Source organism: Alligator mississippiensis, chromosome 2, assembly GCF_030867095.1.
Source record: "Alligator mississippiensis isolate rAllMis1 chromosome 2, rAllMis1, whole genome shotgun sequence".
In the NCBI taxonomy this organism is placed as follows: Eukaryota; Metazoa; Chordata; order Crocodylia; family Alligatoridae; genus Alligator; species Alligator mississippiensis.
Window position 1 is genome coordinate 131082253 of NC_081825.1, and position 19050 is coordinate 131101302.

Consider the following 19050-nt stretch of genomic DNA (forward strand, 5'->3'; position numbering starts at 1 on the left):
ATGTAGCCTGGAGGTGGCTGGGAACTGTCCTGTTCCAGGAAGTTCCCAGCCTGCTCCAGGCTGCAGGTCCCTTCCCTATGCCCTGATTGGGCAATCAAGACATGGGGCTTGGAAAGAGCTGCAGGGCGGGCAGGTCCCAGCCCCTGCCCCAATTCACCAGTGCGGCAGCTAGCAGCGAGTTAAAGAGCACAATAAAATAGAGCCCCGAATCCCTGCCCAGCTGGGGCTCATTGTTAGCTGCCCCACTGGCAGAGCGGGACAGGGACCTGCCCCTCTCCTGCAGTTCTTTCCAAGCTCCTTGTCCCCAACTGGGGAACCAGGACTGGGAGCTCCCTGCTGCCAGGGCAAGTGTCTATTGTTCCTGCCTGGGCTCCAGTGGTGGAGCCCATCCCAGCAGCAGGCAGCTCTCGAGGGCAGGGAGCAATCTCCCAGCCCCTGTCAGGATACAGCCGTCTCCTGGCCCCATGCCCTCTGCCAGCCCCTGGACTAGCACCCAGGGGGAGCCTAGAGCTCCATCTGGATGCTGCAGGGGGTTGGTGCAGGACCAGATGGGGCAGGAGCAGACTGCTGCTAGGAGCAGCAAATCTGCTCCCCCATCCCTGCATGTGTAGACGCCTGCCCAGGGTGGGTTTAGGCTAGAGTAATTTACTCTAGCCTAAACCCACCCCCCACAGCATTTGCACCTGTAGACACACCCAGTTTCTAGGGAAAGGAAACTAGGGAACTCTTAGAGAAACTCGCTCTCTGAGTGCTCTCTCTCAACTGTGTGGAGGAGAGGGCAAGCTGTGTTATAAGAATGCACACAGTGCTTACAACAGAAGGAAACCATGAGAGGTATGTGTCATGACCAGGCTCTAAATTACTTAATGCACTTTCACCTCATAATGGGAACAACTAGCATCACCTACAGAATGAAGCTGCAAACGGGGCTCACTGGATTTTATCTTACTAATGAAAAAGTCTCATGGAATGATATTTTTATCAAGGCATGTTAAGACTCATAACATTCTGAATACAGTATCTGGTCCTCTATTATCTTTCATACATACTTAAGTGAAACTGAGCCTGATACTGCTACATTTGAAATTACTGCACAGGATTCATTACAATATTTCTCATCTTTCCCAATAAATAGTCTGTTTGGCATTTGACTTAAGTATTAAGGCCAAAAAAATGTGAAGCAATACATACGTATGCAGTTTGTTCCATCACCTCTGTAGCCTTCTTTACATTTACACTTGTAGGATCCCTGTGTATTGTAACAATGGGAAAAACCACCACACTGATATTGGCCAACTGAGCATTCATCTATATCTGTAAAATAAAATTGTATAAAAGCTATTTATGTAGGAGAAAGAACTTGCCTTTTTCTTCAAAATAAACGGATGTGACCCTTTAAAACAATGTTCTGAATTGTAAAAGTACAATAAAATTATGCCATAACTGAAAAAAAGAATCACTATTAAATTAACTGTGTTTCATAGATAGTAAGCTGAGAAAGCCCTTTAGACCACTGACAAACGTGGGGGGAGGTAGGGGAGAACACACTTTAATAGAAGCAGCAGCGTGTTAGTTCAGCCTGGCTCCACAGCATCTGTATTGATCAGGCACTTCAGTGGGACTTTTTGGCATTTTTATCTAAAGCTGATTCAATCAGCTATTAGATAAAAGAACCCAGAAAGCTCCACTAAAGTGCCCAGTCTATATAGATGTTGGGAAAGCTGGGTGCAAGTAATGTGCTGCCTCTCCTGAGCATGTACTGGGCTCAGTGCAGAAGCCTGTCAAGGATGAAGTAAAGCACCAATTTGTTTTTTTTCCCCCATGTCTGCAAGCAGCCTGAGTGATCATCTAGACTGACCTCCAGTATACAGCAAGTAAACATTTCAGTTTTCTATAATCACTTTTTACACTGACCTCTCGAGGAGGGGAAATATTAGGTTTGTAATATACAAGACCCCAATCCACATTTAGCATGCTCTTCTTCTGTGGTTTAACTTCTTTTGTGTATTACACCAGTGTGGAAACTGCTTACAATATCTTGTATTGTTTTTCATACTTTTAGTGCTACAAACAAGGTACCAAAACCTGCAGATACTGTCTGCACAGTATTCCCATTGAAAACATCAAAGGATATTACTTCTTTTTCCATGTTCAATGTAATTCTATTTCACAGTTCACTACACACACAAAAATACAGAGTACTTTAAAACAGTTTCAGCCTCTCAGCTTGTATGAAGATGGATAAACCTCTGTTAATCCTGGATACAATTAAATAATGTACATATACATTAAATATGTGCAAAAATGAAATACATGGAATTTATTACCATGGCATTGATATTTGCCTCCAATGTACATTAAATCAAAGCCTTTATGGCACTTGCAAATGTAGCTCCCAAAAGTGTTAACACATTTCCTAAATCTGGGACAGATAACTCTCCCAGTAGCACACTCATCAACATCTGCAAATAGAAAAGAATGGTGTTATTTTTTATTACATAGATAAGGTACTATCTATCTCAAATGGGTTTCAAGTCTCAAAATTAAACACAGCCATCTGAATGGTCCAGTGTCTTTGGAAGACTTCTTTTTGACTCAGGGCTAGCAGCCTCATGGGCACTATGATGTTAAAGAGCTCACACTTTATTTCACACATCTTCTGTCACCAAGAGAGACTAAAGAATCCATTCGCTAAAATACTGGTGGAAAATAAGGTTAGATATGATCTACCATAGTCTCACTTAACATAAACTGATTGATGTTAATTGACTGATTTCTAAACAGGTGACAGGCTGCAGTAGTCTCCTGAATGCTGGCTAATTTTGAAGGTTGTTCATTGCAATTTGCCTGGATAGAATAATGGCTCCTCCAACACCTAGTCCAACCCCATGCTCAAGGAGTGCAAAGCAAAAACAAAGGAGGGGTGCTTCCTTAATGAAGATGCCAGAGACCCAAAGAAGTAGTTATTTTCTCAACTACCAGGTGCTTTTAATCAGTGGATTGCATACAAAAATCCAATAAACTATAACATTTGTCTGCGATGGTTTAGAGAGGGATGCTTGTACCCCTGAGCAGGGGATTAGACTAGATGAGCAATCCTATGATTCTATAAATTGTTAGGTTAGAGTAAATTATTTCAAAATATTCGCTCTCAGAAGTTATATAAAACAGTCCTCTTGGAGTTGACTACACAAGTACAACAAACAAACTGAAAGAGAAGCATGGATACAATCACATCTACAGAGAAGCTCCTCATCTCAGATACCTTGGGATGCGGCTGGCCTGCAGGTAGGAGGCTTATGCAACTGCAAAGGGGCATTCCCAGATTCCCTACAGAATGCACAGCACTTGCTCAAGACGTGCAAAAGCTCAAATCTTGGTCCTTAAATCCATAACACTGTTATGCGTGGAAAAACTATTCCAGGTTATTCGTAGAGGCTTTATTGCTCTCTCCAATCCCTGCAGTTGTAACTACAGCACCAGATTTTACAGACAATGTGATACAAAAAAAATAGTTGTAATATATTTTTAAAATGCTTTAAAGCCTGCCTAAAATATTGCTTGTGTAACATCTAATATGTACAGAACACATGATGGCACAATAGAAAGGTGTTTGTTTGAGAACACCTGGGTAACGTGGCTATCTGAAACTCATGTTGATAGATTGTTACACTACACCTATCATGCAATTCATATCTATGCAATGATTTTTTTCAGATAGATTCAGCTTTAAGATGGAAGCATAACTTACCTACACAGGTCCTGCCATCAGGCCCTAGCTGCAACCCTGGAGAAGGACACCGGCAGCGGACCTCTCCTTTCACTACATCACAGCCATACTGACAGTTAGCCATAGAACAAGAAAGGGCATCTAGGGAAAAACGGTCACACGTTGCACTAAATATATAGTATAGGCAAATCACTGGAGTCTCAGGTGAAATAAAGTCTGGTCCAGCTACATAAAAGTCAGTGGAAAGTCTCCTGCTGATTTTAAAGGGAGTTGGATCAGGCCAATAAAAGCAAAAATGTGCTCTGTAAATCTTTGCCTTGCTTTCACAGACTGCATTTATAAGAAACACCAAGTCAAAAGAATACAGTTTTTAGTGGTCTGTGTTATTGAACAAAAACCCCATGAGGAAAATAAAACCAAATGTGTGCTACAAACCCTTGTGGATGGATTCATTTAGAAACGGTAACTCCTCCTTTCAGTACTATCTTTAATTAAAGGTCATTTCTCTCTCTCACCAGATACCCAAAATATCCACTTTTATGGGAGTGAGGAAGAACCTAATCTCCAGAAAGATCTCAGTACAGTTTTATACCAGGCAGCCAACCAGCATATGTAGCTTTAATGATTTTAAGGCTTTATGTGAGCATAATACAGCAGAACTGCAGGTGTCCTGCTGAGAATACTGCAGGCACCTGTCCCTGAAGGAAGATTAATAGTGATTTGCAGAGTTGAAGAATGGTTTAGGAAACGATGATAAAACTAACAGAATAAAAATAATTTGTTCATGTTCTGTTCAGTCTCATTTCCTGGAATGAGGAGGCCCATTTAGCACAATGCACAATTTTCAGAAGGATATTTTTCTGCCTTGGGACTCATCTTTTTCTGGTATAGGTTTACTAAGAGTCTCCAGGGATTATAGAAAACAGTAACTGGAGTTTGAAACAAAAAAAGGGAAGCTAAGGAGCCTTGACATACTAGAACACGTTCCATCCGGCATGAGCATGTATCCATTCAGACAATAGCACTTGTAGCTGCCGTAGGTGTTCATGCATCGGTGTTTGCATGGCCGAGGCTTTAGTCCACACTCATTAAGATCTGAAGTAGAAAGAGAGCAGGGAGAGGGGGAGGAGAGAAAAAGCAAATCAACCGTTTATGGAAAAACTGAGCTTTTGAAGCTGTTATAGGACTCTCAACATTTGGAGAAAGAAGGAAAAATGGGATAATACATTGTTTATATCTAGCCCAGTTTTGTAGTGACCAGAACTGGCTACAATGTAGGTGTGTTTCAGTAACCTCACTACTCCATGACACTAGAGCCATTCAGTTTACTAACCAACAGGATTGTTTCTTTTTGTTCACATCATAGATACCACATTCATAAATTGAACAAGCAGAATTAATTAACACTAGTACATATTGTACCAATTATATTTTCTATGATTTCTGAGCAATATTCCTTCCCCTCATTTCCACCTTGATTGGGTCAGAGGCTAGGAACAGATGTGATATTTGTCCCTGGACAAGTTGTGCCTGTGTTTGTCCCAAGAAAAGTCCTGGGATTCATGTGTACATGCACTGCCTTTCTAATCAGGGCTTAGTGAGTGGCTGAATGCATTGCCACTTTTCTGTCATTGATTCAATGATGCAATCCCAGGACAACTGTTCAGGTGCACCTTACAATGTCACAGGACAAACCGTTACTACTTGTTAACCCATAAGCCTTTTTAGGATTTATCTCAGGACAATAGACTTGAACATCTGAGCCACTGCATTTTGTCCTGAGATAAAACGGTTCACCCAAGGACAAATGTAGTGTCTGCTCACAGCCAAAGTATCCTCATTACCATCATCACTGCAGTAAAGGACACTTGTCCTTTCTCTGGCAAAGGAAGTAAAAATCCTGCCACTCTTTACTCTTGCCCAAGGCTTGTAAAGAACCAAGAATTCAGCTACCTGCCCTCCGATAGGAGTGAAGAGAGGAATTCTTATGCCGCCTGCTTCCTCATGCCAGGGGAAAAAAGGCTTTTATTTCAAATCCTAAAATTTCAAAGCAAGAAGAATCCCCAGGCTTATGACTGGCACCTGCTAAGACACTGCACTAAAAATGCTCCATGTGACACCCTTCTTCTGGATCTTTCAGTACAGTTTGATTCATACGTGTAGTTCTACCATAAGCTCCTTGGGACAGAGATAATTTCTGCTTCATGATTTATACAGAACCAATCACATTACATAATCATTAATAGAAAAGACTTCCTTCTACACTAGATACTGGGGTAGGGCAAGGAAGGAAAGTATTAATGTACGCTTGTAAGATAATTTAAACAAAATATATATGTGACTTAATTCTCCTTATTCAGCTTTGAATACCATGCTACTTTGTATCAAATATTTTTAGGGCAGAATTGAAATCCATGGTTCTGGGCGTCAGGGGTGTGGTCTGCTATTTGTAATACTTTCTAAGAATAACCATATCATATAAGGAAGAGGTTGGGAAGCATTGCAAGATCCCATTCCATGTGCATTTTTGCTGTTTACTGAGTTTCAGCTAACCCCATCTTGCTTATTTCTGTTAACGTCTCTTAGCTCTATTTCTGCGTGTGAATGAAAACAGACAGAACATCAGTTTTAAATGCTTCTAGATTCAGATCTTGAAAAGTATTCTGTGACAGACTGCCCACCCCCCCACAACCACCCAGCCAGGGGTAACATGGCTGACATGTTAATGATCCAATGCCAAGAGACAGTCGGAGTAAAGCCCTTAATATAGCTCCATTAAATTCTTTGATTTTGAGCTTAGCTTTTAGAGAGAGTTTGGTTTTGAGCCCACAGAACGTTGCAACAAAATCATCTGCTACTGCCGTTCATTATTACTATGATGACTTCACTGCAAGCCCAATTCCAAAATAGGAAGTCTGTCAAATATGTTATTCTGTGAGCCTCCTGGCAATTTTGCCCTTCCATTTTATTTTCCTCAAAACATGGCTTTTTTAATTCTGTCTGCCACCACCACTACAGGATCTTTTCCTTTATCAATGTTCAGAGACATATACCCTGTACACCACAGTATGCAATATTTAGTCTCTGAAGGGACACACACTGGGCGATCACTGGTAGGTCCCACTAGTTCTTCATAAAGCCTATCCTTAACACACTGACAGCTCTTTTTATCTAGCTGTACACACATATTGTCTGTAATAGTAGGTCCTCTCAGAAGATTATGGATATGTTGCAAATGGGTGAGAGAAGAAATAGATCAGCTAATGTGTATGCACATTTCATCCCTGTTTATGAGACCTGTCAGCAGCTCTGAAACATTCGCACTATTAATACTCTCTGTCTTCCTCAGATATGTATATTTTTGTTCTTTAAGTAAGCCCCTGTTATTCATGAACAGGTTCAAGCTAATATTAGTAGTTAATGGGTCAGCTATAGTTGGCCCACGCTGAGTGGACTACAAGCAAATGGTGGATTTAAGAAAGGTCAAGTTACTTACCCAAAGATATAGATATCAATTTGGTATTTCAAACAACATACATATAATAATCTCTCACTCACAGTAAAAGTTTGTACATCAAAAGGGAAAAAGAAAATAAAAGAATTTTCCTCTAAAAGATTGGCAATTACAGGTTATAAACCCAGACAGTACTAGATCTAACGTGCTAATTAGCATGCTTCGGAGCAGACTCGATTGAGGGTGCTAATTAGCACACTCCAGTAGCCTCAGCATCTCGTGTATTCAGTGTACCTGTGCTTCAAAATGGGAGAAGGGGCACTTTAAATAAAGCTTGTCAAATGAGTCATGTTAAAGCACCCCTGCCACAATTCTGAAGTATGGAAGGCTGACCACATGAGACGCTGCGGGCCACAGCGCTCCTGAGAGTTGCTCTAAGTGCCCCCCACCCACCCCAGAGCATGTGTAACGATGTCCATACTTCCTTTTAAGAATTCAAGGTGGAATTTAAAATCCGAGGAGCAGCAATATTAAGGTAAGAGTTCAGAAAGTTCCATGCTGCTGCTGACTGTGACAGTCATTCATTATTCCAAACTTGGCAATTTTACCATTATGCCACTTAAATTCAAATGTTGCCTGCAATTATAGACAATACAAAATAGAGCAGTCTGAGCTGAAAATTGCTACATGTAAAAGCAGGGTGAGTGCTTTAGGAGCTTGGGAAAGCTGGTCCAGAACGTAAGCACAGGCTGCAGAGCACAAATATTTCATTCGAAAGAAGAGATGAAAAAATGTGAATGCAGGGAAAGGACAACTGGCAGTATGCTGGTAAATCTAGCTGTCTCATTTAACTAGCATATAGGTGCTGCTTTGAGATATCATCTTGGATAATAATTGATTTTCTGTATGCCCATAATAATGGAACATTTCCTTCCCTGAGATTCTGCAGTATACTCTATAGGTTGTTTTAATTAGCCCTAGCAGCAAAGACCTAGCATTCTTTTGAAGCACATTCAAACTTTTCTTTTTAGTTTTCAACTTGGATCAGGAAGAAAAGTTAGAGGTCAAATATGCACTACTGAATTTACTAAGATTGAGGTAAAACAGAAAGCCCTTGAGCAGAAGCCAAGTAAAATATTCAAGCCTTCATGACCCCTGTACTTCAAACAGTAGATCAGTTTTCATTTTAGGTACATGTCATCTGACCACTATGCTGAGTTTCACCTTGAGTGCAGATTTATATTACTTTTGAGGAGGTCAGTTCAATCACTGCTTGACTAACAAACAGACAATACAACAACAGTTAACCTCAGAAGTTAATAATGCTCATTCTCTTTTGCTTTCAGTTTTGTTTTAGTCACACTATTGTTTTCATCTGAATGTGATAATGAATTTCCATGGCTATTGCCTTGGAAAGGAATTTAGAGAAAGCAGCGCAAATCTTGAAAGAATAAAGCAGAAAAGACATGGTCGTCAGTTAAAAGGATTGCTGAGTGTCGAGCCTTTTCAGAGTACAGGCACACAGCATCAAGAAAGAGTAACTGCACATTTGCTTTGCTTGCCAACGATACTGGAGGCCTGCAGCCATTGACAGCCATGAATTCATCATCCTTCAGTACAATTGCAAAGTGTTTTATTATTGTTTAAAGCTGTGCAGGTGGAAGGAGCATACCACCTGATCTAAAGGACTCTGAAGGACTCTCTCACCCCTTGAAGGTAAATTGGTTGCACGATGATCCCGGGGGTAGGAAAAAAGTGGTTCACTGTGCCGGTCAGGTGGGGTTGTATACAGGTGCTCGGCTTCACAGAGGGAGAAAGCACAACAAAAGTCAAAAGACTAAAACTCTCTAACTTCATAATGTCAATGTCATCTGCCTTTACTTTATAATGTCAATGGCCATTAGCTCAGACTCGACAAAATATATTTAAAAAGCAAAGAAATTATATTTGCAGGTTGGGTCTGGGAAAATAGAATTCAGATAACCAGTGTTTAGTACAAAGCTGATAGCCTTGAATTACTTGGACTCCATATTAATCTGCAAAATATTCTCCATTGAACATATATACTGGCTCTGAGCACAGTTACCATTATAAAGCCGACTGCAAATTTTTAAAAAAGGTTTTGCAGAACATTTGCTGTTTTACAATATGCTGATGCAATTTAATTTTTTTTTTTTTAATTCCAGTTGCCATTCAGTCTCAAACAATGACCCAAACTGACTCAGTTTAACCTGTTAATTCATGGAAGTATGTGACAAGATACTGAAATGACTGTTGTTGTGAACTACAGCAGGGGTTAAATTTTGTAGTCCAATACTTGGGAAGAAACTGATGGTTAGATGTAATCAGTCAGTTAAGTAGAGCATCTTGTCTTAAGAACTTCCTGCTTAGCTCACAAGAGATATGAGGGAACTGAACATATGAAATGTACCGCCTATTAACAACACCTTGTATCTATATAATGTCTTTTATCCATTTCCTTTATCTAAAAACACTTCATAACTGGAGTAAATGCACATATCATTCATCCATCAGAGGAAGCCTGTCACCACTGCTGAGTAACATTTTAGCAACAATACATAATAGTGATTTTTTTACTGCAGTAACTGGAATTGAGAACAAGGAAACATCAGGGGGGTTGCTATATTTAGCTAAAGAGAGTCACACAAACTTCCATTTGATTAAGATACTGATTTAATGATCTCAATCATGCTATTTGAAAAATACTGTGGATAAGGCTTCTGTTTTACAACCAATGGGCATCATGTAGGATGGTCAAAAATACCCAAGTAAGCAAGAGCACATGTTCCACTGTTCTAGTAACTCACACAGGGACTTTTGAAAATCACAAACAGGTCACCAATGTCCTGTTGGAGCACTGGTTCAATACTACACAAGACTTAAGAGTGCCACCTACCACGCCAGCTACACCACTTCCCTTACTCTTCTGAGATTTCTAGGAGGCCCAATGTATTGTAGTGCATAATGCCAAAGCCTGAGATCACCTGTGTAGTGTATATATGATACTGTTAAGCTATTATGCTACTGTGCAACTGGTACTTAATCAAACTATTTTCTAGGTAAAGCTCTAAAAGCAATCAAGGCAGACTAGGAGTAACAAAATCATAACATGCTTTTATGACTGTCACACCAGAGATAACAGTAAAGACAACATGACAACTCTAATGGGGAGAAATCAGACCAGAAATAAGGGAAAGCAGCAAAAATCAGCACTTACTTCATAGAAATATGTCAGAAAAGGATTTTAAAAAGAAAATAAATGTATTTAGAAGATGGTGTCATGGAAGGATTAGCAAAGATGAGAGGATACAATTCTCAGTACCAACATACCTCTGAAGTAGTCAGATTTTTCTAGAAACACCTTCACATTATTTTTTTTTTTAGGAAAAAAAAGGCTAAAAATATTTACTAGATCCCAAAACAACTGTTGGAATATGACTCTTTTAATGATATATCACTGCACACGAAAATGCCACATCCTTCACAAGTTAACTGAAATTCAAAGCTGAAATTGTGTATGGTGTGCAGTGCTATACTGATTATTACTTTTTTGGAAATCAGTTATGTAAAAATATTGAAAGCTATAGCTATAATCATTGAATATAAAGGGAATAAGATGGGGTGTGCTGCGGCGTCTTGGGTTTAAAACAATAAAAGGGAAAATGTTTCAGTAAAACTATATTAAAAGAAAAATTTCAGTTAAAAATGATAGCTTATTATCTACACCTAAACAAGGAGCCTAAACTCTGAGCCCACAACCCCAAAGTGCATATTCTGCATCTCATATTTCATATATACATATATACACACATACATACATGCATACATATATACACACATACATATATCTCATATTGCATATTCTACATCTCATATTTCATATTCTGTATCTCTTGGCTTTGATTCAGGAAGACAGGTAAGGATGTCTTTAATTCTAAGGAAATGCTGAATCCCATTGACTTCAGTTGGTTTTAGGAACATGCCAAAGTGCTTTCCTGAGTAATGGATACTTCACTGAAGCAAGCCTTTACCTGTACTGAAAACGCACAATAACTGGGTTTTTAAAGAGCTTTCTTCAAAACGCAAAAGATTATAGAAATGTAAGTCATCTTAAAAGTAAAGTAAGGAAGGATCAAAAGGAAATACAAAGTTCTTCAACTTACCAGTACTATCTAAACTACTCCCTAGACATGTCTACACATGTAATTAATGTGCTTTAAGATTACTGTGCATCAAAATAAGGTGCAGTAAACTGCACCTGGGAACATGTCTACACGTGAGCCCACATTGGGAGCAAATTTGCTCCCAATAGGAGCAGTTGAGTCCAGGGCTGTTCCTGTCCCTCTGCCCTGCTCTGTCCCCCTACAGAGAGGAGCTCCAGGCCCTCCCAATACCAGTCCTTGGTTGGCAGGGGCACAGGGGTCAAGCCTGGGATTTGGGGAGCGGGACGAGTTTGTCCTGGAGAGAGGAACAACTCCCAGCCTCATGGAGCTTGGGATCACAGACTGGCTAAGCAGCACAGGCTAGGGGCGATGCCCTGTTCCTAGGCATGGGGGCAAGCAGCACCAGGACCAGGGAAGGAGGGGAAACATGAGGGGGAAGCAGCACCAGAACTTTCCTGTAGGCTTTGTTAAATATGCCATCAGCGTGCCTAGGTGGGAAAAAAAGATTGCATGTAATGAGGAGGATTGATGGCCAGGCCTAGGGGGTGGGAAGGTGGGCACGGGACTGCCCTGCACAGGGAAGTCCCTGGCTGGCTGGTGGATCTCTGCACCCAGTTCCTTTTCTCCCCACTGCAGTTCTGGGGCTCTACGTACACAGCGCGCAATCCCCAGCCCTTTCCACCCTGGCTCAAGGGAAGGTTGATTTCAGTCTCCCCCTGCAGCAGGACACGGGCAAGGACATGTGTGCTGCTGCTGCTGCTTTCAGATCTGCTTGGAAGATAAGGGTTTTCTCCCAGCTTGGAGCCCTCCTTTCCAGTGGGTAGTACAAGGTATAAATGTCATCTAGCTGCTTACCTCCCCCATGATGCCCAATGCCCAACCATGGGGTTAAGCAGTGCCTGGACTGGGGGAGGTTAGAAACATGAGGGGATATGCAGCTCATGGTCAGCATCGACATATATGCTACTGCACAGTAGCAAATGTGCTGTTAATCTATGGCCTGTATTTGTTGGTACTAGCAAATGGCACATTAGCCGAATTTACTGCACACTAAGTCCTGTGCATGGGTAGACACTGACGCTTTACTACACATGAGTCTAGTGTGTTATAAAGCATCTCATGTATACATGCCTGCTGTGAGTCAGTATAGTAGTGATGCTTTTTAATCTAAATAGCAGCAGAGTAGCCACTGCTGAACTTAGTAGATAAAGTCCACTGATCTGGAAGTGCAGAGTACACAGGTCCCATCTTTCAGGAATAAAGATTCATTTTTGAAGAGTCAATCATTTGTGCATCAATAGAAAATTGTAGCTGCTGTTATTTGTGCATAATACATACTTAGCATTTAATTTATTAGGATAAAAATACTTCTGTGGTCTCACGAGAAGATTTTACTGTAATTTGTTTTCTTACCTTGGTTGCAGGTTTTTCCAGTGTATCCTGGGTGACACTTGCATTTGTTTGGTCCAACACATTCACCATGTTTGCATCTAGGCTGGCATATGGCTGCACAAAAAAAAAATGTATATAACTGTCCTGGTCTAATCAAGGTTTACGGTACAGTTTCAAGGAAAAGGCCACTGGTCTAACATTACTATAGTAATAATTGCTACTAACTCTTAGTCCTCATACCTCACTTCATATTTTCACACCATTGTGAAAAAAATAAATATGTTTTCAACAATACAAACTAAATGCACATCAGGTGGATGATCTAAAATGAATACTATGTTCATGTGTAATAGGATAGTGCCAAACTCTTTACAAAATTCTTGATTTTTTTAGTATCTGACTAGCAAAGACACACAGTCTTACTGATGTACCATGTGACGCATGTCATTCAGTTTACTATAAATCAGAACTGTCCTAACTATATAGATAGTACACGTGTCAATACAGAGGTTAGATTCTAATAAATGATAAGCAGCAGTGCAATTTCCGGTAAGCTTTTGTCCCCTCTGCCTCATTGAGATAACTGTATTTCCTTGCTCCTTACGATGAAATATTATGGGTGCTTCTGTTATTTCCCTGTTTGACATAACAAGCCCAGAAAATATAAGGAAACTATACTGTCCCCAAAAGAATGTGCATCACAACAAACTACAGAGAGCTGACAGCTTGCAAAACCAATTGAAAGCTCACCGTTACACTCCCCTAATACTGATACAGGCTTGTAAATCCCATTTCCCCTGCATTTCTACTAGGCTTTAATGGTCACATATTTAAAAATGCCATCCCTCCATTTCCCTTCAGCATCCACAGCATCACCAAAGGATCAGCTGAGGTAATGTTTTGGGGTTGATGATGCCTGTTGTGCAATGAGACTGTGCTGTCAGTCCAGTGCAAAGCAGCTGCGTGTCACAAGAAGTTCCAGCCCAGTTCATTTTCAGCTGATAGTACAAATTAATATAAAACATGACTATTTTTACCTTGAAAAAAACCCAAGCTGGATAGTATAATTTTATTTTCCATAAGGAATATAAAAAACATGTGTAGAGATTTCATGGACAAAGACAGAAAGGAGAGTTACCATTTCTAAGCAATATTGTACATCTAATAATATACTGTAGCAGATAATATGAACTTTCTGGTTTTTCTGCCATATGCTTTCTCAGTTTTCTTTATATACAATGGTTCAAGAGACACTGTTGGGACTGCACATGAAATCCCATCCTGCCTTTAAATGAATATCTTCCCGGGACCTAAGACCCACAACGCAGCCAGTTGCTGGCTGGATGAGCTTGTGAGTTTGCGATGTAAGCAAGACAAAGGCAATGCAGACAGGAAACCAGTACACAGCATAACTGAAATATTTTATTTTTATGATGTACTGAACCCATGTACTTTCAGTTCATTTTGTTTAATACTGGTATCATTTAGAATTTGTCAAGTAATGAACTAGAGCCAGCTGTCACATCAATGTGTAGACAGTGGGTGTGTCTACACAAGACGCTTACTGTGCAGTAGTGTGCTCATCAAAAACCATGCTAATACACTATCGTGCAGTGTTATTAGGCTACTACGTAGTAAGCTCATGAAAAAATTGTGAGCTGGAACTACTGTGCAGTAACTGTAATTATGGCACATTTAGTTATTACTTCATTAAGCAAGTACTAAACTTGCTTAACATGTAGATGTGCCCAGTAACTTGCACAGAATCATAGAAAATGTGGGTTAGAAGGGACCTCAGGAGGTCATTTAGTTCAACCTCCTGCTCAAAACAGGACAATCCTGAACTAGATCATCCCAGCCAAAACTTTGTCTAGCCAGGTCTTTAAAAAATTCTCCAAGGATGGAGCTTCCACCACCTCTCTGGGTAACCTGTTCCAGTGCTCTACTACCCTCCTACTGGGAAAATTCTTCCTACTATCTAACCTAAACTTTCCTTGCTGCAACTTGAGACCATTGCTCCTTGTTCTGTCATCTGCAACCACTGAGAACAGTCTAGCTCCATCCTCTTTCGAATCCCCCTTCAGGTAGTTGAAGGCTGCTATTAAATCCCCCCCTCAGTCTTCTCTTCTCTAGACTAAATAAACCCAGTTCCCTCAGTGTCTTCTCAGAAGTCATGTGCCCCAGCCCACTCACCATTTTTGTTACCCTCTACTGGACTCTCTCCATCCAATTTGTTTACATCCTTTCTGTAGTTGAGGGGCCCAAAACTGAACATAGTACTCTACATGTGGCCTCACCAGTGCTGAATAGAGAAGAATAATCACTTGCCTTGACCTACTGGCAACACACCTACCAATGCAGCCTGGTATGCCATTAGCCTTCTTGGCAACCAGGGCACACGACTGGCTCATATTCAGCTTATTGTCCACTGTAACTCCCAAAACCTTTACTGCAGAGCTGCTCCCCAGTCATTCAGACCCCAGCCTGTGCCAGTGCATGAGATTGTTCTGTTGCAAGTGCAGGACTTTGCACTTGTCCTTGTTGAACCTCATGAGATTATTTTTGGCCCAATCTTCCAATCTGTCTAGGTCACTTTGAATCCTAGTCCTACCCTTAAGCATATCTGCTACTCCCCCCAGCTTGGTGTCATCTGCAAACTTGCTGAAGGTGTACTCTAAGCCATCTTCCAGGTCATTGATGTAGACATTGAACAAAACCAGCCCCAGGACTGACCCCTGAGGCATGCCACTTGATACCAGCTGCCAACTAGACATCAAACTATTGATTACTACCCTTTGACCCTGATTCCCCAGCCAGTTTTCTATCCACCTTACACTCCATTCATCCAGCCCATAATTCCTTAGCTTGCCTGCATGAATGTTGGGTTGTATCAAAAGCCTTGCTAAAATCAATGTACACCACATCCACTGGTCTCCCCACATCCACACAGCCAGTCATCTCATCATAGAAGGCAATCAGGTTGTTGAGGCATGACTTGCCCTTGGTGAATCCATGCTGACTGTTCCTGATCACCTTTTTCTCCTCCAAGTATTTAGATATGGAGTCCTTGAAGATCTTTTCCTTGATTTTTCCAGGGATTGACGTGAGGCTGACTGGTCTGTAGTTCTCAGGATCCTTCTTTTTCCCTTTCTTAAATATGGGCACTATGTTTGCCCTTTTCCAGTCATCAGGGACCTCTCCTGATCACCATGAATTTTCAAAGATGATAGCCAATGGCTCTACAATCACATCAGTCAACTACCTCAGCACCTTCGGGTGCATCCCATCCTGCTCCATGGACCTGTACACACCCAGCTTTTCTAAATAGTCCCTTAGCCTGTTCTTTTACCACTGAGGGCTGCTTGCCTCCTCCCCAAACTGTGCTGACCGGTGCAGTAGTCTGGGAGATGACCTTGCCTGTGAAGATAGAGGCAAAAAAGGCATTGAGTACTTCAGCCTTTTCTGCATCCTGTTACAAGATTGCCTCCCCCATTCAGTGAGGGACCCACACTTTGAAGCTGAATCATGAAGCTGAATGCAATACGGACCTTATTTAACAGAAATCAGTCATAACAAAGACACAAATCTAACTTTTTAGCTTCCATTCTAGGCCAAACTATTCAGCCGGAAAAAAATGTAAAACATTACTTGTAGCTGTAGAAGAGCAATGCAAACAAAACTCAAACCATCCAAAGATTATTCCTACTTGTTTCCAGAGTTGGCAGTTTATACAACTGCATTTACTAAAGCAATTTCAGGGTAGAAAAAAACCTCTTTCACAAACATCTGTAAATTACAGACAATCCTTGTCCTCTACGAAGGAAAATCTTTTTGATGAAGTACTTTATATAGTTAAGTTGCCTATATGTTATAGCTATACATACATAAGGACAACAAACTTTCTTTTTCAGTCCTGAAAGAGTAATTAGATCTTGATCAACATTTTCCCACTTTAAATTTTTTTTGATGTAGCAAGTCGGTCTTAATGGCTTTCCATGACAGGTTGGTAGCTGGCTTGCTGCCAAGTCTGACATAAAGAGTATATTAGTATGATTGTTTTCTTAATTTATTACTGTATATGAAAGGCTCAGGGACATTTTTGGTAAATAAAGATGCTTCTTTAACAAGCAGAATCTAAAGAATACAGTTATAGACTGCAGTACATAGTTTTTTATCTTTAAAATATTTGTTATTAAATACAAAAATTTCTTTTTTAAAAGTCATGAGGGAATTAAGGCACATATTTTTCTTTCTAATTAACCAATCTGTGTTTGAAGTCTTCCATTATTAAGAAAATTGATGGATGGTGTGTTATGATTAAAAAGCAGCTGAAGCGTCATGGAAAACTTCTAAACCATTCTGCTTAGAAGCAATTCTGCTGGTCTTACACATTTTCTCAGTGTGGCTCCTTCTGTTTTAAATGCCCAGGGCATTTACATGAATAAAGGGTTTTTGTTGTCTAAGAATTCAATTGTTCACTGGAATTGTGTTTGTGAAATCACAATACTACAAACCTTTAGTAACAAAGGATGATAAAACAAGGAGGCCTGAGGAACCAATTCCTTTCAACTAAAAATAATGGGAGTAGTGAAAGTGGAAGCAAACATACCCAATCTATAATAACAGGTAAATAAAAAGTGTGCCAGCTTGTAGGCAACAAAAAGAGCATAAGTACTAACAACAAATAAAAATGGGAAGAGAAATAAGGAGATCTATGAAACAGAAATGCCTCAAACATTTAGTTGGGAAAGATGTTAGACAAGCTTTAGGGCACAAAGAAACAAGGTCCTTTGTACCCAAAAGTTTGTCTAACATCTCTCAAAACTATACAGTTGACCCAATAAAATACATCGCCAAAAAAACCTTTGCTTCTTGTGTATTTCTCGTATAATACTGAGGATGCTGCATTTATGGGGTTGCTTGCTTTAATTGTGTTGGTCAACCAAGCAAATCTGATTTTGCATGTAACATGGTCACAGTGAAACCATATTAGCATAGGAAAGGAAAGGCATAACCTGTCTTTTTACAGTTAACTGAAAACAACTTCTGAAGTATTTATTTGCACGGTAAATTTCAGATATCAAACATGGAATGTAGGTTCTATCATTAAATCAAGCATGCTTTTAAACAATCAGCAAACCACAATCAATGCTCTCATGGCAAAACCTATGATGCAATGAAGTGTTACTTCATATGTGAAACAAGCGTTTGGGAACCTGTACTTGGCATTAACACTATTCATAAAGAAATCTGTTCATTAGGGCACGTTTAATATATTTTAGGCCACATGTTGTTATGCATGACAACTGAAATTCAATACAATATTATGATTGAGAATTAAACTCATAAAAGTAAAATTTCAGATTCAGACTCGAAGCAGATTCAGGTCTCTAAGCAGCTGTAGCTCAGCAACATTATGCATGCATTGTATAGTGCCTCCTATTGGCTCCGTGGGAACTGGCTCCGCGGTAGAACCCAGAGGGTGGTGGTCGATGGGAGCCAATCATCTTGGTGTGCTGTGACCAGTGGGATCCTTCAAGGCTCTGTCCTATGGCCTATACAATTTAACATTTTCATCAGTGATGTGGACATTGGTGTCAGAAGCGGACTGGCCAATAACACCAAACTTTGGGGCAAAGCATCCACACCTGAAGACAGGAGGGTGATCCAGGCGGACCTTGACAGGCTCAGCAAATGGGCAGACGAAACCCTGATGGTGTTCAACACCAAAAAATGCAAGGTTCTCCACCTTGGGAGGAAAAAGCTGCAGCAACCTTATAGGCGTGGTAGTGCTACACTGGTTAGCACTACAGATGAAAGGGACTTGGAAGTCAAGGTTGACCACAAGATGAACATGAGCCTTCAATGTGATGCTGCGGCTAGTAAAGCGAGCAAAACGCTGGCTTGCATCCATAGATGCTTCTCAAGCAAATCCCGGGATGTCATTTTACTTGGCCTTGGTGAGGCTGCAGCTGGACTACTGCGTCCAGTTTTGGGCTCCACAATTCAAAAAAGATGTGGAGAAGCTTGAAAAGGTGCAGAGGAGAGCCACGTACATGATCAGAGGTCAGGAGAAGAGACCTTATGAAGAGAGGCTGAGAGCTATGGGGCTCTTCAGCCTGGAAAAGCGCAGGCTCAGGTGTGACCTGATGGCCACCTATAAGTTTATCGGGGGTGCTCATCAGGATCTGGGAGAACGTCTGTTCACCAAAGCGCCCCAAGGGATGACAAGATCGAACGGTCTCAAACTCCGCCACAACCATTTCAGGCTGGACATAAGAAAGAACTTC

The 19050-nt window shown here is 40.7% G+C and overlaps 1 protein-coding gene across 4 annotated transcripts in view; it reads right to left on the reverse strand.

Annotated features, from left to right (window-relative positions):
* NPNT (nephronectin) overlaps nt 1–19050 on the reverse strand; it is an 86966-nt gene that overhangs the window by 35145 nt on the left and 32771 nt on the right. For 2 of the 4 annotated variants that reach the window (XM_006275655.4, XM_014599910.3), the window contains 5 exons: nt 12782–12874; nt 4706–4825; nt 3752–3871; nt 2328–2462; nt 1192–1314 (listed from right to left, as the gene is read on the reverse strand). In XM_006275655.4, the coding sequence (XP_006275717.1) occupies nt 1192–1314; nt 2328–2462; nt 3752–3871; nt 4706–4825; nt 12782–12874 (591 nt within the window). The remainder of the gene's footprint in view (nt 1–1191; nt 1315–2327; nt 2463–3751; nt 3872–4705; nt 4826–12781; nt 12875–19050) is intronic. The other 2 variants (XM_019500125.2, XM_019500126.2) reach the window with 2 other exon arrangements.